This window comes from Eublepharis macularius, chromosome 5, assembly GCF_028583425.1.
Source record: "Eublepharis macularius isolate TG4126 chromosome 5, MPM_Emac_v1.0, whole genome shotgun sequence".
In the NCBI taxonomy this organism is placed as follows: domain Eukaryota; kingdom Metazoa; phylum Chordata; class Lepidosauria; order Squamata; family Eublepharidae; genus Eublepharis; species Eublepharis macularius.
In genome coordinates, this window is record NC_072794.1 from 30,093,639 (window position 1) to 30,111,815 (window position 18,177).

At 41.1% G+C, this 18,177-nt stretch overlaps 1 protein-coding gene across 10 annotated transcripts in view; it reads right to left on the reverse strand.

The window, feature by feature from the left end:
* The window catches only part of RABGAP1L (RAB GTPase activating protein 1 like), a 225,614-nt gene that overhangs the window by 108,291 nt on the left and 99,146 nt on the right, over window positions 1–18,177 (reverse strand). For all 10 annotated transcript variants that reach the window (XM_054979085.1, XM_054979079.1, XM_054979081.1 and 7 more), the window contains one exon: window positions 3,608–3,721. In XM_054979085.1, coding sequence (XP_054835060.1) covers window positions 3,608–3,721 — 114 coding nt within the window. The remainder of the gene's footprint in view (window positions 1–3,607; window positions 3,722–18,177) is intronic.

Genomic DNA, 18,177 nt, shown 5'->3' on the forward strand with positions numbered 1-18,177 from the left:
TGAATAATTAAATTTTGCATCCTTTGCAGAAGGCCAGGAGAGTGGGAGTTTTCTTAACTTCCTCAGGTAGACCATTTCATAAAATAGGGGCCACCATAGAGAATGCACATGTACGGGCAGCTGTTGATTTTGTCCATATGCAAGGTACCTGGATGTGACTGTGAAAGAAGACTTGACTTTGAAATGGAAAAGTTTTAGGAACATGATAGACTTAAATGAAAAGCCCTTGAAACGGCCAGAAAAGAAAGAGACCTAAATAAGCTTTGTAACTGAGACTGTTCCACCTATCTCTTAACTTACCAAGGGGTGGGGGGGGGGGGGGGTAAATGTTAGATCTAGGAAAAGAACACTGCATTTATGGCTCATTTTATTCTTCCTTTGCCTAGAGAGTTAAGCAACAGTTAAGACTTTTTTTCCAACTACGTTTTCTCTTCTTGTAATCAATGACAGACAATGTAAGTAAAGCTTAATTTTTCCTTTTCTGAAATTGGTAGTATGGTAGTCATCAGTATGTATTTATATAAAAGCCTAATTTAGCCCACACTGACCCAAGCAGAAAGAAAAGAGGTGGTGGTGGTGGTATGAATTACACTGTTTTTTCAAGGTTTAGACTACATCCATGGTGGTCTGGAGTGTAAGGGCCAAGCTAAAACCACAAACATATCTGGGATCCCATCATAACCTTCTGTCCAAAACCAAAGCAGATCATCATCATCATCATTATAGATTTTTTAGTCTGCCCTCCCCACCAGGCAGGCTCAGGGTGGAGTATAACATTTCAAATTACATAAATAATAATGAAACATTTAGATAACGAAACATTTAGTAAAAGGGTTTCAGATGTAACAGAAGATCCTACAAAGTAATTATTATGCACTCTAGACTGTGTGCTGTCTCATGAACATCAAATTTTTAAAAAGCATTTGATAATGAGCTGCACAAACAGCTACCTATAACAGGCACCTCTTGGACAGGCAACTCCTTGTAATGGAGTTCTTCTAGAAAGGGAGCACATTCATCTGACTAAGTTGGAGGGCCATTCAACAGACTATACCTGTTTCATATGTACTGCAAAAGAAAATAATATTTAATCAAGAGTAAGCCCATTAGTAGGTATATGTATGATCAGCAGGGCTTTATTTATTCCCCCGCCCAGTAGTGGCCTACTCCAGGCAGTTTTGGCCCTGATTCAGGCTGTTTCGGGGCATTTGGCCACTTGGGATCCATTTAGGGCCCAAAATGGCCTGGATTGGGGCCAAAACAGCCAGGATCGGGCTTCTGCCAGGTGGAAGAATACTCCTGCATCTGACAGCGGCCCGATCCTGGCCATTTTGGAACCCTTTCTACCATTTTGGGCCCAAATTGGGCCCAAAATGGCCAGGATCGGCCCCCAAATGGCCAGCATTGGGCCCTTGCCAGGCGGGGGAAGACTCCCCTGGGCCTGAATCAGCCCAGAATGAGCCACTCCCCAGCAGCAGCCCAATCCTGGTCCCAAAATGGCCAGGATCGGGCCACTGCCTGGCGGGGAGCGCTCTCTTGTGTGGCAGCAGCCCATTCCAGGCCAACCCGGGCCGTTTTGGGCCTATTTTGGGCCCAAAATGGGCAGGTTCAGGCCCTAAACGGCCAGGTTCGGACCGCTGCCAGGCGGGGGAGCGCTCTCCCCTGTGGCAGCAGCCTGTTTCCAGGCTGATCCAGGCCATTTTGGGCCTGTTTTGGCCCAATTTTGGCCCCAAATGGCCCAGATCTGACCACTGCCGGGCAGGGGACTGCTCCCCCGCAGCAAAGTGGCTGGTTCCAGGCCAGTTCAGGCCTGAAATGGGCTGAATTTAGCCTTATCCGGGTCAAATCCCTCATATCGATGGGACTGCCTCTCTTCCTATGCTCTGCCATGGTAGCTTCACTCATCTGAACAAGGACTTCTGCAGGTGCTTCCAAACATATGGTCAAGAAGATCAACAACTGTCTATACATGTGCATTCTCTGTCATATCCCCCACTTTATGGAATGGCCTGCCCAATGAGGTCTGGAAGGTTCCCACTCACCTGGCAATCTCCAAACTATGCAAACTGAGGGCGTTCTTTTAAAAAATAGGGTTATAGCATAACAGAATGGTTCAGGATGACGCTTTAGTAATGGGAAATGGACTGTGGACTATACTACTGTCTACAGTATATACTATCTCTTGTATATATCGTCCTGTTGTGTAACTTCTGCATTGTTTAACATATCATGTTAATACTTAGGCTTTGTTTCAGATTTCTGTTTGGTTTCAGATTTCGTCAATTCTAATCCTATTACACTTCTTGTGGGATGACCCATCTTGTTGACTGTATTGACTTACACTGTGTAATTGATTGTGGGTCTCATTTGAAAAAGTGGGACTATAAATAATGTAAATAAAATAACATTTCTCTATAAGAACATCATTTTTTTAAAAAAAAAATCTTGTCCATTTCTCCATATGTCTGTTTCCATAAGCACTGAAATCCAAAGAGGGCTGAGTTGGGAACATACTCCCCAAAGACAGACCAGCCATCAGTACACATCAGCTCTGGAGGGATAGACCCATACATTCCATCATGAGCAATTTGAAGGAAGAACGACACACAAATGTAATAAAAATCAATAAAATCGTAATAAAAGAAATCGATCATTAAATAAGCCCACATAAGTAAGTAGATAATTCACCAATGAACTTGCTTTCACTCCTCACTACAAGAAGGAAATAGTCATTTCCAGTGCATCACTTGTAAAACTCTACCACCCATTTATCAACTGTGTCAATCTAACCATTTTCACCAATTATGCAATACAACAAAAATTCAAAAAACTTCAGAAACGAAGTAATGATGATCAGATTAAAACATGCCAATTGTGCAACGAAGCGACAGCTGCCTCGCGAGATCATTATCGACTTTTCATCTAAGAAGACTCGGGACACCATCTTATATAATTCGTACAATGTGGATTTGGACTTTCTGGGTAACAAGGTTAAGATATTGAAGGACGTTCCATTTTTTAGCTCGGAAAAGAAGATTTAAATATAAAAGGTTTGCAGCTCTTCTGAGGAAGTGTGAAATAAAATACAAATGGTTATTTCCAGAAGGTATCTGGTTTAGTTATAAAGACCAAGCCTACAAGATAATATCGGAAGCACAGCTAAGGGACTTTGTGTCTAATCATCAAGAGTTCCAACAAGAAGAGGACTTAGAAGTTGAAGGGGGGGAGGAGGGAGCGAGCACAGCTACTGTAGCTGTTCAGAGAGAGCTGTGACCGAGACGCAGGGGGGGGAAGAAGACCTGATCCTGATTGTAGTTTGTATTTTATAAGATCTACCAATCTAATAGCATATTATACAGTTTTAACTTTAAACAATTGTAGTATGAAGGGAAAGCAATACCTGTAGATGCAGTGTGTGTGTTTTTATATGTTGTTTTTTCCCTTTCCCCCATTCCCATTTTTCCCTTTTTGTAGTGTTAGTAATTAAAAAAATAAATTAAAACATGCCAATCGTGTAAGTATGCGCAAGATATTACACCCTGCCTTTATATTGTATAGTCACTAAAACTCTATTTTTGAGGTACATTACATACAACTTTAGCCATACCTTACAGATCTTGTAAAGAGATTCCTGCCCATCTCCTCCCGTATCTTTAAAATAGTCATGTGCCGGGAACGTACGATGAATGTCTCGTGTAATTACACTCTCTTGGGAAGATTCCTGAAAATGAAAAAGGGCAAACATACTCAAAAAGTACAATTAAAATGGAGAGTGGAAAATACTGAGTTGAAAATAAGTCTGACGGATTCCGCATCCAACAAAATCCGGGTAGTCCAGTTTAGTCTCAGAATACGCAAAAGAATTTGTTCTTTGTATCTTCTTCGCCTATTAAAAGCATTGTGGTCATTGCAAATTCATACTACTTTGGTTTAGGAAAGCATTATATTCAATAATTCGCCAAAAGCATAGATACCTGCTTTTTCCAAGACATGTCATGAAAGATTAGTGATTGATACATTTATCTTTATGAATGCAAGAAGTATTTCCTCGATAACCAATTAAATTATGAATCTTTTTCTGCATCTTAAGATGACACATTAATGTTCTGAATCCTATCCTGCCATGGTGGTCAACTGACTATGAAGTTTTGGCAAATTACTGAATATAATGCCTTCCTAAACCAAAGTAGTATGAATTTGCAACAATCACAATGCTTTTAATAGGAGAAGAAGAAAACAAGAACAAATTATTTTGCCTAGTCTGAGACTAAACTGGACTACCCAGGTCTATAAACCATGACAGTAATCTTAGATAATAAAGGATTGCAGAGAATTTCATTGCAGAGAATTTCATTGCAGAGAATAGCCCATCGATGACAATTATACTCCAGATCCCTGTTATTAAAGTGTCATAATTAGACATTAACTCCTTGATTTTTTTAATATGCTGGAACTATTTCCAGACAATCTAACAAGTCACCACTCATTGCGAGCTTAATATTTCTAAGGCATGAGCTGTGGGAGAAAAGTTAATTGCTGCATTACTCTGAATTTATTAAATGAAACCTGATTGCTTTTACTGAATTGAAATGTTGTTTCTAGATATATTACAACATTAGGAAGCTAACAACAGGAAGTAAAAATACAGAACATTAGTCTGCCTAGATTGCTATCCAGATAAGTAGTATTAATAAAGGGGAAATGGCACTATTCCTGTACTAACAAATGAAAGAAAACTAAAAGACTATCTGGGCCAATGCAGATGTAACTTTTCCCTTCTCAGAATCGGTGCTTCCTGACTTCTAATTTTAATATTATACTCACCAAATTGGAAAGACAAATGTGCCATAAATGGAAAATAAATATAGACATACTCTATCCTAAATTATTCTAAACTATACAAAAAATATATAGACTTACCCACATAAATATGCATTACCTGCATTTACCTTATGTATTAATTTGTTGATTTTCAATTTTAAAAAAGATCTCAAAGTTACTTTAAAAATGGAAAAACAACTAACATTAAGTAACGTAACTATACCATTTGTTTGTTTTTGTTTGTTTGTTTATTTGTTTGTTTGTGTTTGTTAATGAAAAGGCTATCTGCTAAACAGGGAGGAAGGCCCTGTCTTCCTGAGTCCTCTTGAAGTTGACAGAATTCAGGGAGTTCTTAGACTTGACCCTCCTGTCACGTACATCAATTGTTAAGTGTTACATCTGTATTAATGATAAACATGAATACTGCTAACCATGATTCTTAAACCAGGACAGGAAACTGGGGTATTATACTGATTAATCCTGAATTAGGAATGAACCCTGATTATTGCCTGATTTAAAGGCAGAGAAGTATCTTGCAAAAAGGGCAGTGGGGAGGAATGAACCCACAACTGGTTCGCAAATCATTAAACATAGTTAAGGGATAGGAAATGTTATAGGACATGCTTACTTTGTGCCAGAGAGACAAATGAAGTCTCTGATGAGCTGACAGGCAAATCCATACTTTCCAGTGTTATAACTATGGCTTTATGCCAAAACCAAGCCAGGACAGATTCTCAGTTTAGCTATTTACTGGTGCTTTGGGAAAAGGTATCTAATTTAATAATCTGACACAAACATAATTACACATTTTCATATATCGCTTCAAGGATCCTTATACGAAAATATAAGGACCTGTATGTGTTAATATGTGCGGTTAATTACAGATGAACATTCCATTCTCTTCTGCTGCCCTTTTGCAAACCATTTCTATCATTGTGTATAGTGATCACTCTAGAGATCAGTGAAAAGTCCATGAAACCTACTACTTGGCACTCTGCTTCACTGACTCAGATCCAACCGAGACCCGGGGGGGGGGGGGGGGACACAGACAAAACAGCTGCCACCAAATGATAGCTGCAGGAAGATAGTGGAGGAAGTAGCTGAGATTGTGTCCTAGATCCTTACAATATACATCATCTCCTCCTTTCCCAATGCATCATCTTGCACTTTTCTAAGATTATTCCCTTATCCATTGTATCTAAATTCAATGTATTGTTCTATTTTCCAAAAACTTCACAACTGTTAGGACACATACTTATATCTCTATTATGTATCTTCAAACTTTTGTTTGAGGCTACTTCCAAAAATATAAATCCATAAAAGTCACAACACTGTGCCCCAAATATGAAAATACTAAAGCCAGTGCTTAAACATCTGAAACCTAAAACCACACAAACTAGTTAACACTTCTAGAAATATCTTCTTAAAATTACATGAGTAAAATACTAAAACCAAACTGATAAAAAAATGATCACACCGCAGCCTCAAATATTAACTAATCTAATACCAATATAAATACTGATGGGCCCATCCAGAGAGAATTCCCCCAAGCCAAGGTAAATTTAAAAAACAAACAAACTCTGAGCCAGCAGCAGAAAATAAATGTGGAGCAGGCATAGGGTTAGAGGATTCCATGGATGTGGCTTGAAACAGAAAAGCGTATCTTCCTCTTGGCAACTTGAAATAAGGCACAACACTTCGATTAAGACCCCAAAATAATTACTCTAGACATGGTCCAACTCTACATGTGTACAGGGAACTTTGCATGTTATAAGCCTGACAAGTATGTTAAGTTTGTATCTGGTGAGCCAGTAGGTAAAAGAAATGTGGGCATACATCTGCAGGAACAGGTCTAATAGCACCATCACACTTTAAACCTGCTCTTTAATGGAGAAAGCAACCCTGTCTTTAAGTAGGCTGAATCCCACTTCTTCAATCAATTCTATCACCAACTACAGCACTTCAATCTTATCCAGATTAATCTTCACTTTGCTGGTCCTGGTGAACAGGTCTCATATCTCCTTTAAGAACACAAACATACCTCTGTTGTTGTCACAGGCTGCTAGTTTAAGGGTATAGCAAACAAAGAAAGATGATAGCTTTCGAAAGAAAAAACCTGAAGCTCACCAGGCCCTTTGCTATGGAAACTAAAAAAATATACACTGAAATTCCTTTCTAACAGAGGTTCCAGTAATGGAAAGAACAAAGAGTCTGCTCTTTTAAATAAATATGCAACAAATTCCAATTAACATTATTTTTCAATAATATAATTGAACTCAGCTCTGAATTTTAGATGGATTGTACTGGTATTATCTGTGACATACTTGCATTCCGGATGGTCTGTTTTCATGCAAACTGAAAGCAATGAAGCAGTTTTTATGTCTGCATAATTTCATACAAAACAATACTGCATACTGTGTTTTCTAACACTTATGCACATGACGAAAAAACTACTTGGAAGTGTCAGCCTTGGCACAGCTTAATTATTTTAGTAAATATCTGAACACATTTCAAAGGGTTCCCACCTGTACTTTAAACCCTGCGGACTTACAAAGCTAAAAGTAAGGCATAAATAAAAAAGAGACTACAGAATGTACAGCCAAGCACATTTTAAAGCACTATCAAAGCAAAGACAGAGAATGGAAGAACTACAGGCAAAAAGGGAGGGAGGGAGGATGACCCTAGAGTGAAGATGGAAGTAGCTAGGCATTCTGCACAAGGCTGCCTCTGCAGCTGTGTGATTGATTCAAAGAGTTCCTGACTCAGGAACAAACGTGCTCAAAAGATTTCAGGGTTTTAACAAGTGAAGCTGAGGGAGACCCAGACAAGACCTTTAATGACACTGCTCCTGTGCTGAAGCAACAAAATACACATTGTAAATACAATGTTTTGTTGACAGGGCTGAAATAAACAGCAAATGGCCTGCATCAATCTCAACAGTTATCCAACAGAGACAACCAAAGCAGAACCAAGAAATCCTAGCAATCTTAACAGTAGAGCAAAACTCGGTCTCTTGACTCTTTACATTGCAGTTATACCACATAATCCTTACATCGGGGGAGAGGTTATGTGACACACAGTGCAATCCTATGCAGTTACTTCAGTTTAAACCAACTGATTTCCATAGGCTTAGACTGGTAACTTAACTGATAGATATACAATACAATTATGCCAAGATCAGATACTACAATCCAACTGTCATGGGGCCCAGTGCGGCTGAGGTCTCCTCAGAGGAAGAAGACCCTTGTGTAGCCAGCCAAGCCAGCCCGGATGCAGCTGAAGTTGGTAACCAGGAGGAACAGCTGCTGGCAGATCAAAGTCCAAGGCCAGCAGCTGAGCCTGCAGCCCCAACACCCTGCAGCCAAAACACCACTGGTGAAGCCCAGCCAGCAGTTACCCAAAGCCCTCAGTTACCAGCTGAGCCAGCATTACCAATGCCCTCCAGTTCCACCACCACTGGTGAAGCACTGCCAAGGACGCCCAAACCTCCAGCTTCACCCAGGGAGCGCCATAGACAAAAGCAGCGAGTGGAGCTGTAAGAGAGGTGGCAAAGTGCACACCTCCTGGCCAGACGCCAGCTGCTAGGGGAGAGCGATGAGGAAGTCAGCACCGGATAGCACCCAAGCAGCTGGCTGCCAGCTCAGCCTATCTATAAACCCTGCCACAGACAACCAGGAGGCGTGGAAGCAACACGTCAGAATCCTGCTCTGACTGCGACTACTCTGCTGAACCTTGTTCTGCCCTTGCCTTGCCATGTGACCACTGGACCGAGCCTTGACCCTGCTTCTGGCTAGCCCTTGCTCTGACTGGTAACTGACCTACGGACCTCTTGACTTGGCTTCTGGATTCTGGACTTTGGACTTGAAACTCTCACCTGGCTTTGAACTCGTGCACTGACCTTGGACTGGACTCAGACTATCTTGCCTGTGCTGACCTGGCTCACGACACCAACTGTCATTCTGCTCATACCTACTGTTTTAACACATACTCAATTTAATTGGATTAAAATGATGCAAAATATGCAGTTGGTTCCATTAATTTTGATCCAAAAATTGTCACCCGAAGAACAGTTCTGTGAAACTGAAAAGCCCTCTTCTAGCATCTTGAATATTAGCTAGTTCAGTGGTTCCCAAACTTTTTGATATGGTGATCCACAAGTCCAAATTTATGGCTGTGCTGTAAAGTTCAAATTCAGGGCTGTGCTGTAAAGACATGGTTCAGAGAGATGCTTTGTTAAAAGAATAGAAACTAGTTCAAAATAGGGAATGGTCTTGCTTGAAATGTATGTGTTATGACTACAAAAGCCTGGGCCTACAGATGAATCATAATTTACACCTTAAGAGAGAATGCATTGTAACACATTGTGCTTTAAAACACTTTTTCCTTCAGAATTCATTTCTGCCGTACTTCCCCTAAGAAAATGCAACACCACAATTGGGCAAAAATGTTTAATTTGCAGTGAGAGGTTTTTTTCCCTGCTTTTGGAATTATTCATTACAAACAAATCTTCCAAAGTGCTCAACTCATCAATAATTGAGAGACTGAAGGAAGAAGACTCAACATGGAATCTTATAGCACATATAGTATCATAATGTAACTCATTAGGGTGAAATAAGGACAAGGTATTAATAGAACTTCCCAGATTATAATGGGCACATTTAAGGTCACACCAGCAGAATCTTTTATTTATCATTCAAAAATTTAATACCAATTCTAATTTTAAAAAATAAAATGAAATTATCTTATGTTTATAGCCTATGCATGGGTTTGGGTCAAAAGAAATGCCTTCCCATAAGTTTGTGGAAAGGCACTCCTTTTGACTAGACCCTTTGGTTCCAACTGAGCATCATCTCCCGATGGAAAGACATACTGAAATCATTCAACAGAATCTATACAAATTATTTAAATACTACTGAGTATTTCAAAAGCTGGTTTTTATTTCTTGCAAGCTATGTTATTATTCATACATTTAGAAACAGGAAACTATACCACAAATATAACTCTTCGTCCAGACATACTGAAGTGCTGTTGGTCACTGGGGAAGCTGTTTAGCCCCTCTGAAGAAGTAGCTTCATAGCTTGGGGGTACTACTAGATCTCAGTCTAGAGTTTGAGGCTTAGGTCTCCACTGTGGCACATATCTTTTATCAGCTCTAGCTGGTTTGCCTGCTACTGCTTTTCCTATAAAACTTTATCTGGCTACAGTGATCCATGCTCTGATCAGCTTCACGTTAGATAACTGTAATGCATTCTACGTGGGGCTGCCTTTGAAAATGGTTCAGAAATGTCAATTGGTCTAAAACATGGCAGCCAAGCTACTGTCAAGGGTTGGTTACAGGATGTAACGGACAGGAGATTTTGCCCTCTTTTCTTTCCCATTCAGCTCATACTAAAGAAATTTGAAAGGCTGAGTGGAATGTTGGAGTGAGAGAGAGAAAAAAAAACCCGAGGGAGCCAACATCCAACTGGAAAAAAGGGGAGTTGAGTTTTGGAGGGAAAGGGGACAGGTGGTATCCTGAATAGGCAGGGAGTCTAATAGGAACTTTAGAGATTAATTTAGACAGGAGTTTGGGAGTTGTTTCTATGTAAATATAGTGAAGCAACTGATACCATCAAAGCAATTTGTAACCATTAAGCAGAAAACCTCTCCCAGCTCTGGTAACTTGTGTCACCTAATATACTAGAGTGGGAAGGCATTAAATGTCACGCTTACCAAGTTAATAAAATTTGTTGCCCTTGATTTGTTTGTTTATTGCCCTTGACTCCCGTGTTCTCATCAACACCATGGCAAACTCTATAAGGATCCAGGGAAAAGGGGGGTCCTGATTAGAGGTGGGCACGAACAGGAAAAAAACCCGAACACGATGTTTGTTGTTTGTTGCCATCCACGAACAGGGAATCACGAACAACCAGAACATGACCCTGTTCACGAACATGTTCGTGGTTGGCTGTTCATGGGAGGGAGGGGGGATACTCTGAAGGGAAGAAAGTTCCCTGTGCCGTTTGCAAACGGTGTGGGGAACCTCCTTCCCTTCAAAGTCTCCCTCTTTCCAGCCGGCTGGAGGGAGAGGGGGATACTTTGTCAGAAAACCCCTGACAAGCGGCTGAGTGCAACCTGCTGGGGCACTTCACCCCCAACTCAGCCGCTTGTCAGGGGTTTCCCTGACAAGCAGCTGAATGGGGGATTTAAATGTCCCTCTTCCTGCGCTGCGCAGCAGCACGGAGAGGAAAATTTAAACCCCAGCAGGCTGCAATCAGCCCTTTTCAGGATTTTCCCTGACAAGCGGCTGAGTCAGGAGTGAAGTGCCCCTGGGTTTAGAGCGGAACCACAAGTGACAAAAGGCACAGGTTGGACACTTGTCAGCTTCCCTCAAGTTTTGATGGGAAATGTAGGCAGCTTGGCAGAATGTTGGACAAGTGACAGTTGAAAAGTCCATTGGACAGCAGTCAGAGAGCGAAGCTGTGAGACCAGGATGCCTACATTTCCCATCAAAACTTGAGGGAAGCAGACAAGTGTCCAATCTGTGCCTTTTGTCACTTGTGGTTCCGCTCTATTAGACTGAGGTTTCCAGGGCAACAGGAGTTCAAACAGTGTTCAGAAAGTCCGTGCCTACTGTTGCCAAGGGAATTGATTGAAAGGCGCCAGAGTGTCTGGCTTGACGAACAACTGATGAACACCACGAACAGGGCTTGGAACAAACACATGTTTGTTGGGAACAGGGCCTCATGAACAGCTTGCTCACAAACAGCTGATCGGACTGTTCGTGGCTTTTTTCGTTTGTATTGCTGTTCGTGCCCACCTCTAGTCCTGATTGGTATCTTTTGTGATCTCTGGTTAAAGATTAAGGAATCCTGCATGTAAAAAGAAAAAAGGAAATCAACTTTATCTCACACTTCTAGAGTTGAAGATGTGGGTAGTGAAGTGATTCACAACCTTCTGGTATGAGGGACTTGTTCTATGGTAAAATAAATAATATAGAGAAGGCCTAGATCAGGGGTTGTGACACAGTGATTGTATCACTCCTTTGCTGAAAGGTCTGCACTGGATATCCATCTGTTTCTGGGCACAGTTCAAAGTGCTGGTTCTTACCTTTAAGGTCTAAAATGGCTTGGGGCCAAGGTATCCAAACCTTGGCCCCCAAAAACCTTCTAAACTATCCAGTCCAGTAGTTAAGCTCTGCCTCTCAAGCCCTGCTCTCTGTGCTCCCACTTTCAGAGATGAGGTAGGTGGCAACTAGAGATGGGGCATTTTCTGTAGTGGTACTTTGTCTTTGGAATGCCCTTCTCTTTGAGGCTCACCTGGATGACACCTACTTTACTTTCTTTTAGGCACCAGGCTAAAACACAACTTTTTATACTGGCATTTAATTAGGGGTTTATCTTATCACTTTTTTAATGGCTGTTTGAGGGACAGTTTTGTGCTGCAGATAGAGATCAGCTTATTGTTTTTAATGGATTTTAATGGCTTTATTATATTCTGAGGTTGTTAACTGCAATCCCCCTCAAGCCAGACTCTGAAGAAGTGGCATAGAAATATTCTAAATTAATTAATTAATGCTAGGGGGCTCACCAACATTGGTTAACAACACACTAAATCCTAGTTTGTTAATGTATTAATGACAAATCAATGCTAATACATAGCATTCATTGTTAAATTACAGAGATACAGATGTTTATGAAAATCATCAATCTTGAGATTTAAAAGTCAAATTTCAGCATGAATCTGAAGAATTGTAGGTCCTTCTAGATGGTTAAGCAACAGAAGCCAAATATTGCCATCTGGGCTTTGCAGCACTTTAACCAACTCATTTGCACTAACAATTTAAACATATTACAAATATTTGTTATTTTGCATGTTGTCATAAAAAAATCTGCATCCAAACATATTGCTCCAATGGTTTATAGTTTAATTGAAAACAAGAGAAACAGCATGAAAATAAAGAAGACCCTCCCCAATAATCTACTTTTATTTGAAGCTGGATATGCAACATAAAATAAAATGCCGAACCTGAAGAGAACTATGACTGACTGCAAATTGCATATACTCCATATGTAGCACATCTTTTCATAAGAAGCAACAGATGGCATAAAATGTTTGTAAAAACTGAATATGTTGAACTGGACACATTACTAATTAGCAGAATGCATTCTTCTATTTTCTTTCAGAAAACTGTTGCAACCCATGAAAGTATATATTCTTGTAATAAGAGTAGTGCAATAAGATACATTGCTTTTTCAACAGAGGGTATTAACACTATTTTTAAAGCCAGAAGTATATCTTTATTTTGCTTGCTTAGAAAGAAAAATCCTAGACAGGTATTATAAAGTGGTGACATGACATTTATGAAGAATAGTGTTTAAAAATGCAACCCGCTTAGCTTTGTTTGTCACTATGATTAAAAATGTTCAACAGAAAAAAAAAATTCAAGCAGTCATTGTGACTGCTTAAAATGTTTCCTGCTTCCATTTTTTGTGTGTTCAATTGAATGAACAAAAGGCTGTATGGTAAATAAGTCATCCATATTTTATATATAGCTTAAAATTTCTTGAGCTAAAGCAACAGAAATTTACCATGTAAACCAAAGCAGATTCTCTAGAAAGGCACTGTAGAAATTTTCTAAATAAATAAATGTAGACACCCACTGCCATTTCAGTTTGTGTTTTTGTTGCATTCCATCCATATAGAAAAGGACTTTTTCCTCCTCCCTGTGCACTCCTTGACACATACCTCATACTACTAAGATCCTCCTCCTCCTCCTCCTCCACTACTGTGGTTGCTGTGGGTTTTCCGGGCTGTATTGCCGTGGTCTTGGCATTGTAGTTCCTGACGTTTCGCGAGCAGCTGTGGCTGGCATCAGCCACAGCTGCTGGCGAAACGTCAGGAACTACAATGCCAAGAGACCACGGCTATACAGCCCAGAAAATCCACAACAACCATCGTTCTCCGGCCGTGAAAGCCTTCAACAATAAATCCTATACTGTGATAGTGAAAAGTCATAGAAACAATACAAGAGAAACCCAAATGTTCATCAAGATAAAATTCTGGACATTTTCACAGAAAGGATTTTCACAGAATCACCATTTAAATATCTGGTAATAAAAACTCTAATATCCGATAATAAAATCATACAATCCAAAGGCTCATGGCCCAGAGTAGAGCAATTACATATCAACCATGCTTGGGTCAGCACATCTCATTATCTTTTTTACTTGTATGATAGCGGCAGCAAACCTTTCCATTTGCAAAGTAATGGATTTGTTCCTATCTGCCAATAATAAAACTAATTTCTGCTGGTCTGACCTTCCTGAGACAAGATATAATGGTCCTCAAAAATCTGCTGCACCCAGACTCAAATTTTGGACATTGGAATGTGACATGAGACAAATCCTCAATGGACCTATAATCACAGGAGCAAACTCTTTTCCTATATAGAATCCCAGCCTTCCAAAACTGCGAGCAGTAGAATATCTACGAGTGCCTCAGCGGAAGCCTTTCTGTGCACAAAATTCATTATATCACTAAAGTACACTGCAAGGGTCAGAGGACAAGGAAGGAACTGCCTATAAAGTAGAGTTGTTCTCAAGGTGCCTACTACTAGTTCAGCATCAGTTTGAGTACTCTGGTCTAACAATCTTTGCTTTACTACAAGTTTGGCTATATAGAATCCAAGGGTTCTCAAGTATTCTTCTGAGAAGCCAAGGCTAGTCACTAATCTCAATACAAAGCTGTGCCATGAGTTATCCTTCATCTCTCCATATGATAAAGTCAAAAGGCCTGGAAATGTGCAAATAAGCAAGGAGCACCAGCTAACAGCAGGCAGGCAAATTTGTACTGAGCAACTTCTGAAGACTGGAGATTTCCACAGCCCCAAATTGGTGGTCTGCATAGAGGCTGGGACACCCTTACCTGGATCAACCAGGTGAGCCTGATCTTATCAACTCTCAGAAGCTAAGCAGAGTTGGCCTGGATTAGTAACTGGATGAGAGACCTCCAGCAAAGACCAGAGTTGCAGAGGCAGGCAATGGCAAACCACCTCTATTAGTCTCTTGCCATGAAAACCCCACCAGGGTTCACCATAAGTTAACTCTGAATTGAGGGCACTCTCTACCACATATAAGCTGGGGCAGTAATTTCATTTTGTAAATTTCCAAAGTTGGAAAAATCAGGCAACTTTCCCTTTTCCTATAAAATCTTAGAATTCCAAGGGCAGCTTTTTCAGATATGCTCAGCATAGTCAATATGACCTGTCCAAGAGCCTGACTGCTAGAATATCACCCCTAAATATTTAAAGCTAGACACCTATTCTAGAGGTTTCTCAGGCATTGTCCATTTATGTGATCTTCTACTAAAAATCATAATCTTGGTTTTATCATAATTTATATTAAGTAGGCTTGTATAACAGGAGCTGAACTGTCTCAGCAACCTTCTAAAACCAATATGAGTATGAGAAATTAGCAGTGTGTCATCTGCATAAAGCAAAATTGAAATGGCCTTTCCACCTACTGTTACTGAGAAAAACTGGGATTCCAATAAGTATTCTACCATAACATTTATGTATAGATTAAAAGGCCTTTTATACGTTCTACCAACCTACAATCTATACTTATGTTAATTAATTTTCAGCACAAATCATATCTTGAGATGGAAACACATGCAGGTTTGACATTGATAAACGCCACACACAGTTGTCTAGATGGCCATTTAAAAATTTATTAATAAGATGTTGTAGGCAATGGTCCAGGGTCAAATGCCTGTGTTTAAATCCAATTTGCTCTGGTGCTAACAAGTTATTTTTAATTATCCATGTCTCCAGCTTCAACAGCAGATGTCTTGCATAAAGCTTTCCTATGACATCCAGCAGGCTTATGGGCCTATAGTTAGCTAGATCAGTATAGAGTTCAGTAGCACCTGACTAACCAACGCTATTGTAGCGTAAGCTTTCAAGAACCACAGTTCTCTTCCTCAGACTAACACTTTGTTTTAGACTAACACAGCTAACTCCTCTGGGTCTACATTAGACATGGGCATGAATTGAAATACGAAGCAATTTTTATCACAAAATTGGCCGTTTTGTGTATCGTGAAACAACATTTCGTTGTGCCGTGGTTATCACGGTTCCACAAAATTTATGACTTTTTTTTCCTTTTGTTCATTTCGTGAACATTCCATAATTGCAGACAGGCTGGTGCCGATCCATTGATTCCCTAGGCAACAATGGGCCTAGACTTTTTGTTGCCATTGGAAACCTCAATCATAGCCCACTTAACATTGATTGGCAGCTCTCCTAGTCATCTGGAGAGCTTACATTCTGCCCTATACAGCCAGGAGCTGGGGGGGTCAATCCCCTAGGCAACCAAGGAAGTGGGCCTTCTGTAGCCATGAGCACACCAATCTCATCCCTACAAACCCTGTTATGCAGGTCTGTCAGCCAACCACAGACCTCCTCTTCTCCTCTATGTCGGCGTTTTCTATAAAATGCTCCTCTCTCTCTGCCTCGTGTTCAGTCCCAGGAGACAGAGGGAGAGGGAGGACTTGCTGTTGTTGCTGGGATAGTGTGAAAGTGTGTGGAGTTGGGATTGTGCTTTGGCTGCTGCTCAGTGCTGCATTAAAAGAGACTGAAAGAAGCCTCTTTTCAAGCTCTAGGCCTTGCTATAGGAAGGTTGGGTGAGGGTGCCTTTTTTCTCCCACCCAACTCCAGCCTAGTCTCAGGCGTTAGCCTGGCTCTAGGCTCTGGGCCCTGGGGCCTAGGCCTCCCCCTTTTTTTATTTGTTCGTCTTTGTTTCTTCTAAATTCTTTCTCTACTCTTTTAAGGGCTCACTCTTGCTGTTTCCTTGCTTCCTTTGGTTTTGTCTTAGGGCCTCTCCCCCAAGTCCAGTCTCAGGGCCAGTGGCTCTGGGGCCCAGCTTGGTGTGGGTTCCTCCTGAGGTCCCAACTACCTTCTGTTATGTTTACTTTCTCTCTCTTGCTTGCCATGCACACCTGCTTGGCGTAGCTCACTCCTCTTGTTTTGTGCATCCAAAGCACCTTTTATTTTGTTCATTTTTATTTTTAGTTTAGGGGCTCTCCCTCCAAGCCCGGTCCCACGGCCACTGCCTGCTGGCTCTGGGGCCCAGCTCTGTGTGGGTTCCTCTCTGAGGTCCCAACTCTCTTCTGCTCTGTTTGCTTTCTCGCTCTTGCTCGTCATTCACACCTGCTTGACTCCTTTCTGTGCTGCCATGTTCGGCAAGTGGTTTTGTCGGCAACCTCTGCACCTCAGCACAAGGGGTGGGCATTAATACAGCCATGCTCCCGGAACTTCCAGGATGAGGCAGTGAAATTACGACAGGCGAGTTTTATGAGCTCCCTGCCGTGACCTTCCTCATTCCTTGGGACCCAAGAGATCGGACCCCCAAGCCCTCCTCCCAGAGAGGGGAGGCAGGCTGGAACAAGGTGGAAGAGCCTAGGGGGACTGGTGAACCCCCAGAAGCCCCAATACCGGTTCTGAAAGCAAGGACCAACGAAGGAGCCAATATGGCTATATAGCTGCAAAAACTGGGAGTCCAACGAGCTAAAAGGAACCACAGCATATGAAGCAGATTCTTAACAAGACAGATAAAAAATAACTTTAAGATAGCTCAACTGACCCTACAGCCTTCCATTAAGTAAGTAGACTGTTTTATGGTTTTACGAGGGCAATCCAGCTTGCTTGCATTGCGGCTGCTCAAGCGAGCTGGGAGGGGCAGAGACGGGAGAAGAATTCTAAAGAGACTCTCTCAGCAACTGCTGGAAAGCTATACATTTTTGAACATAATTAACCAAAACAAAGCTTTTTACCACTTTTTGAAATGGCTTCGTGGGAAGAAGAAGTACTTGCTAATTTGCAAGAAATATCTAAATTAATGACGGAATTACTCATTAAAGCAGACGGGATATTTGGAGTGGAAAAGGACAAACAGATGACAAGAAATGACAATGCAGAAAAAATCTCTAAAGGGCCAGATTTAACTGACAGAAAAACAGAACCAAATGAGGGGGGAAACAGTCTGCGACACAGTTTGCAAAATGGACGATTTTACCAGGACGTCCCCTTCAAGGCACAAAACATTAGCAAAGAAAAGGCAGAGCCATGAAGCAGACCTGCATGGAGAGAATTCAGCATGCCAACACTGAAAGGGGAAAAAAGAGTGCAGCGGATCTTAAAGCAGAAAAACAAGCAGAGGAATAACAAGCAGAGGAGTAGCAACATTCATATCGACCCCTTCAGAAATGGCTGGAAGACAAGAGAATCTACCTTTGGTGGCCCAGATGGATTAAGGATGGGATGTACTACTTTTCACAAAGAAAGAAGAAAAAACCAGATTAGAACGCATTAATGTA